Source organism: Rousettus aegyptiacus, unplaced genomic scaffold (assembly GCF_014176215.1).
Source record: "Rousettus aegyptiacus isolate mRouAeg1 unplaced genomic scaffold, mRouAeg1.p scaffold_m13_p_2, whole genome shotgun sequence".
In the NCBI taxonomy this organism is placed as follows: domain Eukaryota; kingdom Metazoa; phylum Chordata; class Mammalia; order Chiroptera; family Pteropodidae; genus Rousettus; species Rousettus aegyptiacus.
Window position 1 is genome coordinate 4,773,453 of NW_023416295.1, and position 17,557 is coordinate 4,791,009.

General features: G+C 41.0%; 1 protein-coding gene and 1 pseudogene across 3 annotated transcripts in view; one reads left to right on the forward strand and one right to left on the reverse strand.

Annotated features, from left to right (window-relative positions):
* The window catches only part of GIGYF2 (GRB10 interacting GYF protein 2), a 107,978-nt gene that overhangs the window by 77,971 nt on the left and 12,450 nt on the right, over window positions 1-17,557 (reverse strand). For 2 of the 3 annotated variants that reach the window (XM_016134724.2, XM_016134722.2), the window contains exons 3-5: window positions 11,855-11,938; window positions 1,523-1,652; window positions 522-617 (exon numbers count right to left, since the gene is read on the reverse strand). In XM_016134724.2, the coding sequence (XP_015990210.2) occupies window positions 522-617; window positions 1,523-1,652; window positions 11,855-11,895 (267 nt within the window). In that variant the 5' untranslated portion in view covers window positions 11,896-11,938. Of the gene's footprint in view, window positions 1-521; window positions 618-1,522; window positions 1,653-11,854; window positions 11,939-17,557 lie in introns of those variants that run through there. The other variant, XM_016134725.2, reaches the window with a different exon arrangement.
* LOC118614811 lies at window positions 4,431-4,549 on the forward strand (annotated as a pseudogene).

A 17,557-nucleotide genomic window follows, 5' to 3' on the forward strand; every position in this document is an offset into this window, starting at 1 on the left:
TCCGCCCCTTTCCAGCCGGAAAGCCTAATTTTCTCGCAATATCACTTAAAAAGTTGGTGACAGAATATTTTGGAACACATTTTAAGCTAAAGATCTACACTTTCCTTTAATGGCAGAACACATTGGCGGAAGTTCAGGTTGCCAATCACTCCTAAAAGACCGCGCTGTTCTGACGAGAAGGCCCTCCCCCACAAACAGCTCTCTCTCTGTCTCTGTCTGTCTCTGTCTGTCTGTCTCTCTCTCCACGCCCCCTCTCGACTGGGGTGAGTTCTAAGGAAAGGTTGCCATTGTCCCTAAGGGCCCTGATGCACTCCCTTATCTGCACACAACACTCAGCAGCCTGGGATCTAAAGCAGAACAGTCACCAAGCGAGGCATCACACGCCAAGAAACCGCCGGAGGGGAGCAGACCTGTGGGGACGCTGGCGACTCCTCACTGCCTAAGCGGTAACCCTCGATCTCCATGCCTCACTCAGAGGGAAGGAATGGGGTTTGACCTAAGGCTCAGAGCTAGGCACAAACCTGTTCTTCTTCTGTAAAGGGTACAAGAGCCAACGGCGGCAGAGGCTCCTCCTGTAGTATAGGCAGAAATTCTTTATCCAGAAGGTCTGAAGGTATCTGTTTGAGTAAACACATTATCATGACATTAATGCTAACCCTCCAAAACAAGAAAACACTCTTTGGTATCTGCTGCTAATTATAAGTATGGATTAAAGCTTATTCAGCAACGATTTAACTTTGGTGGTACTTACACATCCTGAGGGGTCAAGCATTAAAAACCCCAGTCACCTTCCCTTCCCTCCCTTCGGACTATTACTCTCAGACTTGACACAGCGCTAACTCTGGTATTCCAGAGTGCCCAGCGACAGAACAAAAACCTCTGCATTTCACTCAAAGCACAAGGTGGTAAAGAGAGCTTTACAAGCAACCATGACTAAAACTGGGGATTCATCCACTGATAAAATTAAAAACAAAGGGCATTTTAAAATAGAAAATACAATTTCTCACTAGTCAGGTAATAAAAGTGTACTTTATACTGTTTGAGTTTTGATCATTTATAAGTGACACAAATGTGGCATCACATTTTAGGTTTTCTCTCTGCTAAAAATTTCACCTTTAACTCGAAGAGGAAAAGAACAAAGCAATTCCTCTCCTGACTCCTAACTTCTAACTGGAAAGAAGAGGTGCAACGAGAGAGGGGAGAAGTTCTTCTTCCGCAACCATCTGCCTGGGACAGAAACAGGCAGGAAAGAGAGGCTGAGCGGAAACTAGTTCGACAAAGTGTCGGTGCTGGCACCTCTTCCTGTTTCCACGAAGCCTTCTACTCCTGTGATGAAATCTTGGATCGTCTCTAAAACACAGAGAGCACTGCACTTAGAAGAGCTTCTGTTAACTCTTGTAGCTTTCGATGTGAAAAAAACATAGCATAGAAAGAAAAACCATGGGTATTTCATGTATTAACACCCCACTGTACGTACACACAAAACTCATTCATAACCCTGACCTCTTTCCTACTTTCTTACCTTGTTATCTTTAAGGAAAAGCGCTAACATTTCTTCTCTGCCGTAACGATAGTCTGCTAATTTATACTTCGGCAATGCTGGAGAAAGAGGAGGGGACGTAACGCTCCCACCACTGGACAGAGCTCGGAGCCTGGAACAGAAGAGACACACAATATGAAAATGAAATGTCAAATACCCTGGCACTATGAACTTTGTTCTTATATAACATAAAATTTTGCACTTTCATTCTTTAAAAGAACAGAAATAAATCCCATTATCTCAAGGTACTCAAGATTTTAGCTTTAATACGACCTCCGTCATAGCTCAGAGCAGTTCATTGAGAAATAACTAGACATCCATGTGACGATTCCCTAACTTAAAAGGTACTGTGGCATGTCTCTGAGAAGCTTGGAAGGTATGGCGGGAATACTTTTCTCCAAATTATAAAAGTAATATATGATTAAAACAAAAACGAAATATCACCTTATATCTATTAAATACAAATTAATAAACCTGACAATACCAGTTGTTGGTAAGGATGTAAAGCAATGGAAATTCTCAAGCAGTATTTGTGGGATTATAAAACAGAACGACCACTTCAACAATGATGTGCTAATATGTAATAAAATATGTAACAAAGTCTGCTACCCAAAAGAAAAAGCAAAATGCAGTAGCTTAAAAAAGATACTTTTATATAGGTTTACGCTGTTTAAGGACATATAAAAATACACTGTTTCAGAACATATAAAAATATAGCAAAAGAACAGAAACAAATATGAATTGACAAATACAAAATTCAGGATCATGTTCTACCTGCACAGGGAATGAAGGGTTAAATAAATTATTATACCTGCAACGTTTTCTCAACTTGGTGCTGACTATGTAGAGGCCTGTTACAATTTATACATTAATATGCCTATATTTCATAATTCATTTTTAATGAAAGCAACATTATCAGTATAGAAAATTCGAGAATGCACTAAGAGTGAAGTACAAGGAGAAAAAAACATAACGGCAAATAATAGCAGTTCCCTCTGAAAAATGGAACTAGGGAAAGAAATATTTTGTTTAATTTTATGTTTTTATTTAAAAAGAAGAAGGGGGAAACCCTTGGCAAAAAATGGCAAACGTAAGATGCTACTGCAGAGCTGTGCCAAACAAGTGGGAAAACTACTTTCAGGAGTAGCTGGTTCTCTGGGGGCTGCCCGAAGTTCTTTACAGTATTAGGCACCATTGGCGAAAGGGACCAGGTACTTTATTTAATTCAACTGTTTAGCCTAAAGAAAAATTCAACAGATGCATTTTTAAAATCCCCCAAATAGCTAAGCTTTATTCGTGAAAGGAAAGGAGAATAATCTAATTACACATTTAAAAAATATGAAGCCCAAGCTTAGCGGCAGAAAATGGCAGAAAAATAGTATATGCATAGTATAAATAAAAATGTGTATATACGTAGAAAGTTATACCGAAAATAATATATGTATTAGTAAAGTGAGACTGAATTTATTTTCAAGGTTTATATCTTCTTTCCACTCTTTTTAAAAATATTTGCTAATGGACAATTTTGAACATATATAAAAGTACCAAGAACATAAGAAACTCCCATGTACCAACCGACCAGCCCCCAAGCCAATAATCCATGGCCGATCTTGCTCCTTTTACCGCGCCATCTAATCCTCCTTTGCTATTATGTTAAAGGAAATCTTTGGCTTTCCAAATTTTTTGAAGGAAACTATGGTTTGTTTTTTAATCTTTGAAGGGAATTTTTAATTTGTCTGTAAATATTTCAGAATGTTATCTCTACAAAGTAAAAATTTGTTTAAAGTCTGATTTTGTTGCTTTTATCCCTCTGGTATAGTTTAACACATTTCTCTGTACTCTGCATTTCATATAGGTTGGTGACCGGATAGAGACCTGATCAGATTTGCCAAGACGACTTCCATGCGGTAGTTTGGTGTGTTACTCCATCAAGAGGCACAGACCGTCTGGTTGGTTTTCTGACACTAGCGGTCCCTGAAGACCAACGCTTAGATCCCTAAGTTCACGAAGGTTGCAAAGTGACTTATTCTGTCATTCCATTATTCCTTCTTTTTTTTTAGGGAAAATAAATAAGAAAACTTTCCTCTTATACTATTTGGTATTGTTACCCAACAGCATAGCTCATATAAGAAAGGAAGGGAAAAACCTTCTTTCATTTTACTTGTTTTCAAAATAATTACTTGGTTCAATAGCATCCTCCAACGGTAACAAATTGTTTTTATTAATGTATTTCAACTCGCTGTAATTATTCTGTAATTAATTTATCAAGCTGTCTCATCTTTGGCCCGTGGCGGACTCTTCAGGTTGGCTCCTGCATCCTTCCGACACAACCCTCGTAATGGTCTTTAACAAGTCTCGACCTGGTATGTGTGAAAACGTTCCAGCCTCCGCGTGTGTTATTCCTGGCCTCGGACCCAGAACCAACCTTTCCTCCAAGGAACCAGATTCTCTTTACTACGCATTAAGATCACAAACTGGATTCTAGGGGTGCTCATTGCTACGAGGTTGGTCTTTTGTTTTTCCTCCAATTATTCTTAGACTTAAGAGGTCATTCAGGCCAGCTCCTTTGAGACAGGTTAAACCACCAGGTAAGAAGGCATGCCCACTGAGCGGTGATCCAACCACTGCTAAAGGGCCTTCCAGGAGACTGCCTTCCATCAAATTCAGGTGAAGCTGGGCTTGTTCCTGTAAAAGTGGAATTAATATCCACCGAGAACTGAGGCTGGGATTTTACACATATATCACCCTCATTTAATTTCATTTAAGCTTCACAACAACCCCAACGTGACACAAGAAAAATGGAGCTGAGGGTTAAGCAACTCGTCTATAGTCAGAGGTAGCGGAACAACAATTCGAACCTAGGTTTCCATGACTAAAAAGACCAAGATCTAGCTATGGCCATGCCACCCTGAACAAGCCCAATCTCATCTGATCTCGGAAGCTAAACCGGGTCGGGCCTGGTTAGTACTTGGATGGGAGATTACCTAGGAAGACCAGGTGCTGTAGGCATAAAAATAAAAAAATAAGGGATTGTAAGCTGTCAAGGTCCTTGCAATCTGTGAGGTCGCCCAAGAGTTGCCTTGCTTAAAAAAAAAAGACCAAACTCCAACAAGGTCTCCAAATTTCATTTAAAATAGTCAAGATTTAGCCTTCTAAAAATTAACTTTAAAATATGCATATATTTTCATTAGAAATTACTTTAAAATCTTTCCTGCACTGTGCCAATAAACTCTCAAAGTTTCTACCACTACAGGGTACACACCTCAAGGCTCTTGCAAGAGAAAATCAGTCCATTACTGGCGAAGAGCCACCACATGTCACCAGAGACTTTCCTTCTCAAGGCCCAGGAGCCCTAATTTCCTCATCTGTTCCTCACAAGATTCCGAATCCACTCACCACCCTGGTTCCCTTCCAGTGAGCCACTGCCATCGCCACCGCCACCACCCCCCGCCCACCACGGGCTTTCCAATGTCTGGGACCAAACCCCTCTTAGAGGCACCAGATCTATTAAGAGTAAAATAACCACAGTGCATTCTCAAGAGCTTCCTCCAGCTGCTGTGAAGAGAGAAGAGACCAACGCAAGCGGAGTGTATTTCAAAGTTAGAAAATATGGTAACCTGAATCAGAATGGTTGAGCTCTACTCAATAACCAATAAATCCTATTCTAAGTCCCTCTTCACCTACAGATTATTTGGAAAAGCTCAAACATATCTGGGTAACAGCCCTCCCTGAAAACCCCCCAGTGATCTTTCCCTCCGCCAACATCTTGCTCCATACGACCCTCCCCTCTAGAAACGCAACCCCTCCCTCCGTGCTTTCCCCTCCGTCTAACCATGTTTTGACTCTTTTAATGCAGCAAGCCCTCTTCCCCGCCATTTCAGAAACAGCTCCGCGTCCCCGCCTCCCCTGTACTTCAAACCCAATGCATCCTGACTTCTCCCCGCCATCCCACTGCTCTAGCAAAGTCCATCGGTAACTTCAACACTAAATAGAAGGGAAATTTTTCTATGCTTTTCATTTGATCTTCCTGGCCATACTGAGATGCTCAGCACAGTAGGCCCAGTCCTACTTCGACTAGTAGCTGACAGGCAGCAGCAGCTACCTGATACCCCCACGATACATCCAAATCTTCACTTGTTTATTGTCTAACTTCAGCTCATAAAAACTGGGAATGTCAGTGTCGATGTAGGAAGGTGTGGGAGTCACAAAGCAATTCCACAGAAGCTCGTGGTCCTCACCTCCAGCTCTGAACTCTCCGCGGAAGTAAAGTGTTCACACACAGCCGCCAGCAACCCTCACATTCGACATGCCCAAGACCCTGCTCGGCTTACTCGCCCCAACCCCTTTCGTCACCTGCACTCCCAAAGGCAGGTAAGGACACCAGCATCTACTCAGCCACTGGACTAACTAGGAATCCTCCTTCGGTCCTCACTTTCTAACCTCCCAAACCCACTACCACATCCCAATGTTAAATCCTCAATCTCTCAAGCCATCCCTGGTTAACCAACCCATGACTGTTCGCACTTCTACTTCTTACCTGGACCGCTGCAACAGCATCCTAAGCAGTCTATCCAGTCACGGCCCACCCTCCACCCTCCACTCTCCAGACTACTACGAGTTGTTTATTTCTAATGCAAATCTGAATAAAAAGCTCCCTGCTTAACAATTCCTCACTGGCACGCGATGATCAAATAAAATCCAAAGCTTCTTAAAATAGAAGAGCTGCCTCCAAACTCATCTCTCCCACACTTCCCATTATAGTAAAGGGAAACGTCTGGGAGTTCCCCTCTGAAGCATGCAGTTTTTTGCCCCTTTGAGCTTTCTACCCTCAGGGAATATTTTTTATAAGCCCTTTTCATGGAGGGTTAGGGGTAGGGGACTGTCTGTGAGAAGAGAAATTAAGTAGAAAGGAAGAGAAGAGACAGGAAAAGAAAGGGGTGGGGATTGGAAAGAGAGCAGTAGGGGGAAAAGAGAGTTCTAGATGCTCAGAACCTTGGCCAGACACAAGTACCAGCCCTCTTGGAACTAATGGGCTAGTGGGAGAAAAAGCTAATAAACAAGTCATACAAATAGACATACAACTATTGGAGGATTTGGGAGAAAACTTGACCCAGTTTATATATTGCGATTGCCCTGGTTGCTTTGTGGACAATGGTTAGAAGGAAATCAAGAATGGAAGCCAGGAAACATCGGGAGGCCACTGCTGCAATGCTTTATGTCAGAGACGGTGGTGCTGGCCGTGAAGGCGGAGGAGGGAAAGGAACAGATTCAGAAGATATTTTGACGGAACTGACACAACTTTGTGATAGACTAGATGAAGGGATGCAGAAGTAAAAGAAAACAGCCAGGGTAACTCCAAGACTTCCAGCTTGGACGAATGCGCACACTGTGGTATTAAGACGAAATAAAAAGAAATTTAAAAGGGCAAAATTCATGAGCTCAGTTCTGGAAAATTATTCAAAACGAGATGCCTACAGGCATCGAGTAAGAAGCTGAATATCCTGTACTTGCACCAAACTTCCTTTATAGCACTGACGTTATAGTGACATTATCTCATGTCAGCTTCCCCACTAAATAAAAGTAGGTACCAGGTCCTTAAATCCTTGTGGCCTCCTCAGCACCTAATCCAAGAAACAGAACACAGGAGGCACTTCTTAGACATTTTCCAAACAAATCTTAATATTCTCTTCTAAAATATACCCCCGAATAACATCTAATTCGCTATTCCTTCTGCTCGCATAGACATCTGTTACTCTTTTTGGAAACTGGGGCTGTTAATGCGCTCCATCCTCCAGAACTTCCCGCGCTGTCTCTGCAGGTGCAGGAGATTACGGACGGCAAGCTAGCGGTCTCGGGCTTGCACTCGTTCCCCACTTTCCCACCACCAAGACTTAAATGTCATGACTTAACAAACATTAACAAAGTGCCTATGTTCAGAACACAGCTAAACAATAGGCTGAAATTGAGACACACAGTGCCTTTAACAGAGTTCTTTTCTGAGAGGGGTAAAGAGTTATGCAGAGACATACCACAAAGTCACAACTACTTTAAAACAGGTAAAAACAAAGTGCTTTGGAGGAAACAGCAGTGCCTGGCTCTTTTTTGCAAGGAAAGACCTGGGAAAACTTCCTAAGGCCACGGCGAGGAGACAGAAGAAACCCCCCAAATGGTCCCTTGGGTCCTTCCCTATAAAACCAGGTGACTGCAATTATTTCCCCTATAATAAATTTCTTAATTATCTAAACTTACCTGAGTAGATTTTTGATCCACCAAAAAAAAAAAAAAAACAAGAACAACAAATGAAACAAGCATAATGAATTTGTTTTAATGTCTTGAAGTACGCATCCGAACATTTGCAAAGAAAAAGGAATAGGAGGAAACAAACCAAAAGGCGAGCAGTGGTTCCTTAGAGCATGGGATTAAGGGTAACTTCAGTACTTTCTTTTTCCTTTTGTACTATTATTTCTTCCAAGGTTTTCAGGGACGAGCATGAATTATTTTGTTACTGGGACTAAATGTCAAAAGTTCAAAATAAACTATAACCTACCAAATGGAGAACTAAAAAATTTTCTTAAAGTAGTACTTAGTGTTTTGTCAAGAGTGAAGTAAACAGGCAAGGGATAGGAATTAAATTCATACAATCCTCCTGCTGGTCAATTCATCCATATATCATACAAAGCCTTAAAAATGAAAACTTTTGATTTAGTAATTCCACTTCCAGGAAATTAATCCGAAGTAAATAATCAGCAATACAAATCAAACTGTTCAAAGATGTGTATACATAATTGCAAAAGCAAAACATTTAGAATAACCTTATTCCCAACAATTCAGTCATTCATTTAATGGATATTTATTTAGTACCTACTATGTGCTAGGCACTGGGAATATAGCAGTGAGCAAACTATACAAAAATCAAGACCAAAGTACCTGCCCTCAATGGAGCGCACAGTCTAGTGGGAGCTGGAAGATGGGATACGAATAATAAAGAAAATAACTGAGTAAAATAGTTGGTATATTTTGATATAGACCATGGAGGAAAAATTAAACAGGGAAAGAAGATAGGGAGTAAGGAGAAGATATTACACAGATGGTCAGGAAAGGTCTAAGGTGGTAATAGTTGAGTAAAGACTTACGGTGACTATTGTTTTATACCTAGAAATGATTTACTGCTCCGTTAAATCTATCTAAATTGCTTTGGTGATTATGTTATACATTTATTCTAAATATAATGATAAGCTAAGACCTATGATTCCATAGACCTCAAAAAATTAAAAAGTCCATGTTCACGGTCATTCATGGTCTGTCCCTATGACAATTTCCAACACTCTCCCATCCTCACTACTATCCCAGATTCAAATAAATTTCTTCGTTTTATCCATCTCTTACTGAACACTGTTTTTGCATCACTATAAAAGTGATCTTAGTAAAGAGAATACAACATCACTACATGTTTCTAATCACTCTCAGTGTTGAGTCCCAAGGATTCTGGACACAGCTCCTTACCTCAGGCTTCACAACGAATGCACCGGAACATGCAGGAAAGCACCACGGCTTTCCAGCTCAGAGTTACTTGAGTTACTTAAGGGTCTTATACATCCCCTTCACCAGAAGGAACTTTGACAGATCGTACAAAGAGGAAGTGTTCCTACTTACACCTCCACTCCTCAGTTATCGGCACTTCAGATGAGTAAGGGGAGGCTCTAGGTTCTAATGGCAGCCGGGTAACTGAGGCAACGATTAGGTAAAGTTACTACTTAAGCATAAAACTATTAACTGTCCTCCGCTGAAGTTACTTAGACTTAAATTTTGTAAAAAAACAAACAAAAAAAATGGGCTCATCAAACAGAACACCATCAAATGAAACTTTAAAATACCAACGAAAAGGATGTGTAAGACACTATTGATAGACTGACTCGATGACAGACTGAAATGCCTTTGGGAATCCATGGTTTAGGATAAGAGCCAGCAAACTTTTCTATAAAGGAGCAGAGAATAAATATTTGAGCTTTTAGAACCAGATGGCCTCTACTTTAACTACTGAACCTTGCCACTGCAGTGTGAAAGTAGCCAGGTAATATGGAAACGAATGGGTCTAGCTGCATTCTAATAAAACTTTACTTACAAAAACTTTATTTACAGTCTCACGGGCCAACCCATGGTGTAGGACATCAAGCTAAATGTGCACTGACTCTAGAACATCACCAGTTTCTTTTTTTCTTTTGTTTTGGCTAATTCCTGGTGTTGTTCTTTTTGTTACCTCTTTAATAGAGGAATACTACAGGGAAAAAACTTCTTTAAATTACATGTTGTTACAAAGAGACATGGGAATGAACGTAAATACAAAAAAAAAAAAGCAGTTACAAATTCTAGATAAAAGCAGAAGAGCAATATACAAAATGTTTTACCAAGGAAGCTGTGTGAATTTAAATCCACCTACTAAAGGAAGTTAATAAGATGTGAATAGTTAGCTACGAGAATGTTCATCAAAAATATTTTTATAATAATGAAAAACTGAGAACAGCCTATATATGCTACATACATTAGAAGACTAGTTAAATAAATGATGATACATCCATACAATGCGATCATTTAAAATAGAAAATATTTATTGACAAAGATATTTTTGATGTGGTTTTTTTTTAAAGCTAGTTACAAAATGGAATATACAACATGATCCCATTTTTGTGAAAATAAATGTACATGTACACAAATAAGCATATATAAAAACAGCTGGAAAGATACACCAACCTATTTACAGTGGTTATCACGAATGGTGAAATTAGGGTGATTATACCTTCTTTTGGCTTACTTGTAATTTCTAATTTTTCTAGAAACACGTACAGGTATCCCCTGCTTTTCAAAAGTTTGCTTTACACTACTTCGCTTTTATGAAAAACCTAAATTAGTACCTGTTTTCACTAACCAAAATAAATCCAAAGAGGAGTTTCACTTCTGTGAAAAAAGGCAAACAGATAGAACAGCGTTCAGCATTCGGCAGGGAGCCCTGACAGAGGCAGTGGTACCCGAGCAGCAGAGCGGCCCCGCCGAGCTCCGTCCCTGGGAACTACACTCAGCATCTCGGCATCAGGCCGCCAGAGCTTCGACTGCGTCTGTGAGCATCAGTGCTTTATCCCGATTTACTCTGTGCCTCCCTCAGCGAGATGCGTCCTAAGGCAACTGCTTCTTTGCTTTATGCCATTTCAGCTTACAAAAGGTTTCACAGGAACACTCTACTTTCAGATAGTGGGGGAAACCCACTATCTGACTTAGTAATAAGGAAAAAAATTTAATATAAATATAAATTATCATTTAAAAAACTAAAATAGGTGCATTACTTTTGTCAACATTTCCAAAATAAATTCTCAAAGTACAAAAGTTGCATCAATTCTTAGAACTTCAAATAGTGATTTCTCCTCAGTCTCCAAATGCTAGCTTACCTATAAGGGCCAGGAACATTTAGGAATTACATACAGAAAGATGCGCATGTAATAAGGTAGGCTAATTACAGTCCTTACATGGGGGGTTACTACACAAAGTCTGCATCACCTATCAAAGCACCATCACCTTAACAACCAAGAATGTTTAATAAGATGGTATTCCAATTTATCTACTTTATATACTGCCTCCGGTTCCAAATTTGAATGGAAAAAGCAACTATTGTTATTCACACCACTGACGAGAGGATCTTCAATCCCCAACTTTAGGGGGAAAAGAAGAGGGAAGTAAAAGTCATACTACAATGTGATGGATCTCAAAATTCCATGAGAATTCCACATTCAGGGTCCAAACACATCTGTAAGAGACTCAAAGGTCATCTGTTATTATGGCAAATGCTAACCCAATCCTAGACGGGCTACTGCTAACAGCCAATATAATTCTGGACCACCTGCCTAGCCCATTAATAAAATAAAATTCAAATAATGATAAAACCTATTTTTTAAATGAGTCTATGAACAGCGCTCACAAAACAACACTGTAGCAAAAAACATATACACATAAAAATGTTCCAATTACATAAAACTGCATGTGCACCTAGACGACAGCTCAAGCAAAAAGGAATAACCTGACGAGGTAGTGGGACTGGGACACTTTCAATTCCATCACCATTACATAACCAGACGGAGAAATTGTTTAAAATCAAGTCAGAATGTAGTTATTCCCCAAATATAATTTATTCCTAGACTAATTGTTTTCAATCAGACACATAAAGCGGTCTTAAAACATGTACATTTATAAACCACCCAACACCTGTACAAATACCTTACTGGTATACTAGTCATCCCGTATCAAAAAGATCAGATTGGGAAAACTTACCACTCGGGCCCAAAGTTCAGAGTCTGCGTCTCTGCTGCCATTCTTTTCCGTACGTTTACAAGACACTTTTATATGTGGAGAAACCTGTTAAAGAGAAAAATATCTCCAGACAGTCAAGATTAAATGCAGCATTCCACCCAGAAAGTACAGCTAAGGAGTGTGTTTTGCTTATGCTCCTCTCAAGCAGAGTCGCCAGAATGAGATATTTAAATCTGTTGATAACAATATAGCAGGCAAAGTGAAGTGAATAAACCCACCCTTACTCTCCACCATCTCTTATGTTCATCTGGGGAAAGGAGGCATGGTACAAGACGAAGCTGCCGAGACATGTGGGAACAGACTGCGCAGGGCACTGGGCTCAAATTAAGACTCTTCTTCGTTAGCCTTAGAGTAGTGGGAAGTGAATTAAGGGTAATAGATTTCCATTTTAATTTATACTACTCCCTTGTAATGGTTCTCCCATCACCATGAGGTACATCAAAGATTCGGAAAATCTGAACCCCTCCCTTTAACTATCCCACAGTTTCTGCCACAACTCTCTCCACTTTCTGCTCAGCACTTAACACTCTACTGATTATTTAAAACATTTCCTTGAACCGTCAAGTTAAAATAAGCTAATGAATTTCATGAGTAACGTTCCAAAAGCAATTTTAAGATATCAGAACTTACAGTAAAGTCAGTCAGACAGGCAAAGACAAATTACATGCGAGATCTAAGCAGCCAGACTCGGTGAGTAGGGTGGTAGTTACCAGGGGCCAGAGGCGGGGGAAGGGGACTATACTGGTCAAGTGGTACAAACATTCAGTTATAAGGTTAACAAGTTCTGGAAATCTAGTGTACAGCTAATAGCGTAGACTTAAACAGCCTCACCACATAAAAGAAAAAAAGGAAATCTTGCTCCAGTCCTCTATACCATGCCACCTACGAAGCCGCAGGCAGCGCTGAACCACCATGCTGCACAAACCGTAAAAGCTCAGAAGTTTCTTTAACGCCTTGATCTGGGAACCTAACTACCATGTACAACATGGCTTTCAAAAGAAGGTTACTTCTTAACGTAGAGATTTCTGGAGAACTCTTAAGAACCTAATAATAAAAAACCAAGCAATTTAATTATCAACTATAGAGACCTACATTACTCAGAATGGTGTTTGGCTCACTCTTCTTTATAAATTAAAGCAGGAAATTTGACTGTTATGACTGCTGATAAAATCTAATTTAAAGGCTTGAAATACTGCAATCGCTAAGTTTGAATTCTCCCCTCCAGATTGCTCCTTCCAATTCAATTTAAGGGAGCTCAGTTCTAATGTATTTATATGTACTAGAGAGATTGTCTTACATGACGCCTCTGAATTATAAATCAGTGAGAATGGAAACTGCGCCTTATTTCTCAATTGTCCTTTCCAAGGATGTGGTGAGGTATTAAAATGTGCATAAGCTTCACAACCATTTAAAGCCCACCAAGTGAAATGCCGTCAACTCAAACCTCTAGGAGACTTATGACCATTAGAAAACAGTTTTGAATTGTTACAGAGTCAGAACCAGACTCTGGATACCGCGCTAACACCACACTCCTCCGCCTCCAGACTGCCTTTTATTGAAACTATTTCCTCCTCTATCCTCCATGACCAGCACTAAACTGTGTTTCTCAGTAACCACTCCCCGAAGTTTCTCAGCTTGTCTAACTTCCCTCAGCATAGTCATGTTTCATTTAACTATAAACTCTGTTCGGATATCGTCTTGAACCTTTCTATCCACACGGGTGTTCTCTACCAGCACTCTGGGTGGAACTCTGCCGACTGGGGCGCGGCAGCGAGCGTGCAGGGCGCAGGACTGGCGTTGTGACAGGAGCAATGAAAAAGTCTCCCGCCAAGTCCTAAACTGCCCCCGTCCCTGGAGAGGGACCCCACTCCTGCCGTGAGTTAAAGGTCTGATTCATTTCTCTGTGACCTGTGTGACATTCCCAGCTGCCTGCTCCACCTGTATCTCTATCTCCTTAACAACTGATCAAGGTACCTCTGTTTTCACAGTTCACTGGTCAACCAGACTCAAAATCCCAGAATTACTAAAACTCCTTCCTCTTCTCTATCCCTCATGTCCAATAATTTTGTCTCAAATACGGTCAGTTACTCCTTCGTGATTCCTCCTACATTCTCTTTTATTAGCTAAGGCTTCATTAGCTCATGTCTGGATTTTATCAGAATAAAATCTCTAATTGGCTTCCCTGACTCAGCCTCTAACTACTCACCTCCAAAAAGATCAATCTTCCTAAAGTACTACTCTGGTCACACCTATCCCTCTTTAAAACGGGCAATTAGACCCGTATATCGTCAAAACTCACAGCATTTCAGGTTCCCATCAATCTGATAACCCACACTTCCTCAATTATCACTGCTTCACCTCCAAACGCAAAACCAAGTGAGAACTTTCTACTCTCCACTGAACCGCCCTCCTTCTGTGGTTCTGTTCGTGCCATTCCCTTCCCCCCAGAACACCCACCTTCTTTCACTCAAAATGGCCTGTACAAAACCAAGGACCCAGTCAAATAACATATCCCATAAAATATTTCCCAAAGTGGAGAAAGCACTGCTCCATCTGGAAAGGAACTCTACACTGAGAATGAAGAAATTAAATCTACGGGATTCAATACTGGGAGTGGGGTGCCTTTTCAATCTGTACATAAAGATCGAAAGCAAAGAGAAACTAGGAAAAAAAAATCTGGGGAGGACAGACACTTACAGCTTCAGTCATAATGTGAGGTACCTGAAAAGACATCCAAAAGACAATACGGACTTTGAATTCTAGTGTAAAGTCGGGGTGGGAAAACAGATTTTGAAGTAAAGCTACAGAATTGTAACCAAAAATTGACTGAAACCACCCCAAAGCAGAAATCAAGGACAAGCTCAAGGAACAAGAACAAAGCCTCAGCAAACACTGTGCAAGAGGAGACAGGAAGGAACAGAGAGACCGTGTAGATATCTCTAGCCCTAACCTTTCACCTGAACTCATATTCACTGACTCTAGCTTTCTCCAATTTCACTATGTTGAAAACGGAAACAAGAAAGAGCTGGGTTCTTTTGAGAGATTATCCATTTGTTCAATAAGGCTAAAAACCAAAACGAAGATTGATAAAGCAGTAGGCATATCACAGAAGTCTTTGTATTTTATATCCCAAGGGCAATGGAAGGCTATGAAAAGATTTGGGCAAGAAAAGTACTAGTAGAATCAAAAGGTGAAGAAACGATTAGCAAAAATATGATGGAAGCGAAGTCTCTGAGAAGACAGAACAGATGAGGTTTCACAGAATAAATGGGGGGAAGAAAGACTTAACTCCTATCCACTTGTGACCAGGGGAAACTAGATTCAATGGCTTAGGACACCTCTAAACCTATTTCTGTGGAATTTTTTTTCGCAGGAGAGGGAGGATAGGAGGTTGAGGGGAATTCACATATGATGTCCTCGATTTTCTCAGATAAGTAGGCAAATGACAGAGATGAAAGAAGAAATGGCTAGCTGCTGTGATCTGCAACGGTGTTCCCCCACCCCCCACCCCCAAAAAAAGACACTTTATTTAGAAATCATTACAGGCTTACGGAAATGTTACAAAGATATTACAGAGAGTTCCCTCAGTTTCCTCTAATATAAAGGCGTAACTTGTACATTTGTCAAAACTAAGAAACTAACATTGGTACAGCACTATTAACTGAACTCCCGGGTTCACTCAGATTTCTCCAGTTCTTCCAACAATGTCCTCGTTCTGTTCTAGGGTCTAATCCAGGCCACCACGCTGCAGTTGCAGTAGATCTGAAGGCCGATCGAGATCGCCATGACACCTATCTGCATGGTGGTGGGCTTTTCTCCAACTTAGCAGCCTGGGCTAGGGCAGAGAGCTAACAGGACTGTGCCAGGGTTATGAGGCTGTCAGCAGCAAATGGAAGAAAAAGGGGCAACATGGAGGGTGCTGGCAAAGGGTGATTCAGGCGCAAAGGGGTAAGAAGTAAAACAGAAGAGAGTTGAGATGTTGGTAATGTCAAAAAGCAGATGCAGCAGGACTAAAAATGGAGCAGCAGCATAAGAATTAGAGATGGAGGTAAGTCAGGGAACCAGGAGCCTGGGGAGGATTGGATGGGCCATCCACGTGGACTCCGAGGTCACCTCAGAATCACGGCGGAGAGAAGAAAAGACAATGACTCAAAGGCTGAGCCCACGGGGCTATTAGGTGGTGATAATGAGGGGAACAGAAAGTTGTAGCATCAGAATGAACTTCGGAGGAAAAGAGATTCTGTACAAAAGATGGAAAAAGAATGACAGGGTAACCATATGTAATCTATCACCTAAACCAGGAAAGTAGTGTCAAAGGGGTACTAATTACATAGCGACAACAGGAGCAAACCAGGCTGAAAGGTCACCCTAGTAAAGGTTCACTGGGACAGCCACACGAATGGAAGAACATGAAGATCCCGAATCTGCCTGCTGACGCACCCACCACTGTGCAGGAAAAGGTACTGGTAACCGCAGGGAGCTAACGGGAAATGTAAAATTAACAGGGCTAGATGGGCTTCAGTTCCCCTAACAATGCCGGAAACACCCTATGAACAATTTAACACAGAGAGGTTTAACACAAAAATGACATTTCAGAGACCTCAACAGAAAGAAATGAAACTGTGAGAGATGGATCAAAAGAAGAAACTCAGAGTGGTATGAAAATGAGACGACAGAAAGGATGAATAAACAGATGGACTTTCATCCAGGTCATGACAGATGATGACAGTCACACAGGACACAGTGGAATCAGCAGGCCTCAAGAATTCTGAGAGACCTCGTCCCAGTCCTGGAACCTCTGAAAGACGTGAGCACGCAAACCTTTGACACAGGAGTCGGAAAAGGACCTAAGTGGACATAACGGCACAAAGTGCTTCTGAGGAAACGTGAGCAAAATACTCGGCGGGCTCTGAGACTCCCTTATTAACATGTCCTCCGCATGCCAAAAGCAACAGTGACAGAGCAGATGACAAGGCTCCCACTGCCCTCCTCTAGCCTTTTCTCTCCTTTGGCTACTCTAATGGTTGGGGATAAGGACCTCAGACAAAGGTCTAGCCTCGAACTTTCAAGAAAGTTAATTTAAAATAGGTGAGGGAATATTTCTATCTACATAACCACTAACTCAGACCTTGAGCATTATTCAAAATTCCTCGTAAGTGAATTCAAGTAATGTATTCCTTTGGCGAGTAATACTAGAAAGTTGCTCATCTTCAATAACTGTATACTGTACTTGACATGAATGCCATATAACCTGGCCTTTTTGTCAACTTCTTAAAAACTCTTGAGCTAAATTAGCTCTCGCTAGCAATTATTTTGTCTCTGATCACTAGTATAATTATTTTTTTTTCTATATTTATTCTTCTAGTTTTCCTAGCTCTTTGGGACCTCATCTATCACTCTGTGTCAAGGGAAAAGAGGGAGAAAAGATCAACCTAGCTCTTTCTTATTGTTGAGTTTGAAACAAAGAAAAGGGAGACCCTGGCCACTCAGCTCTTAAATCTACCATTTTCTCACAACCTGGCACCATGTGGAGGAGCCAGGTGACATCTGGGCACAGGCCATCATTATCGTCATGAAGGAGCTGCAGCTCCACATGGTAAGTCCTAGCTGGACAAACAACGCAAGGAGAGGCCAAAGCAGAATCAGAAGCCAGCACAGGTGCTG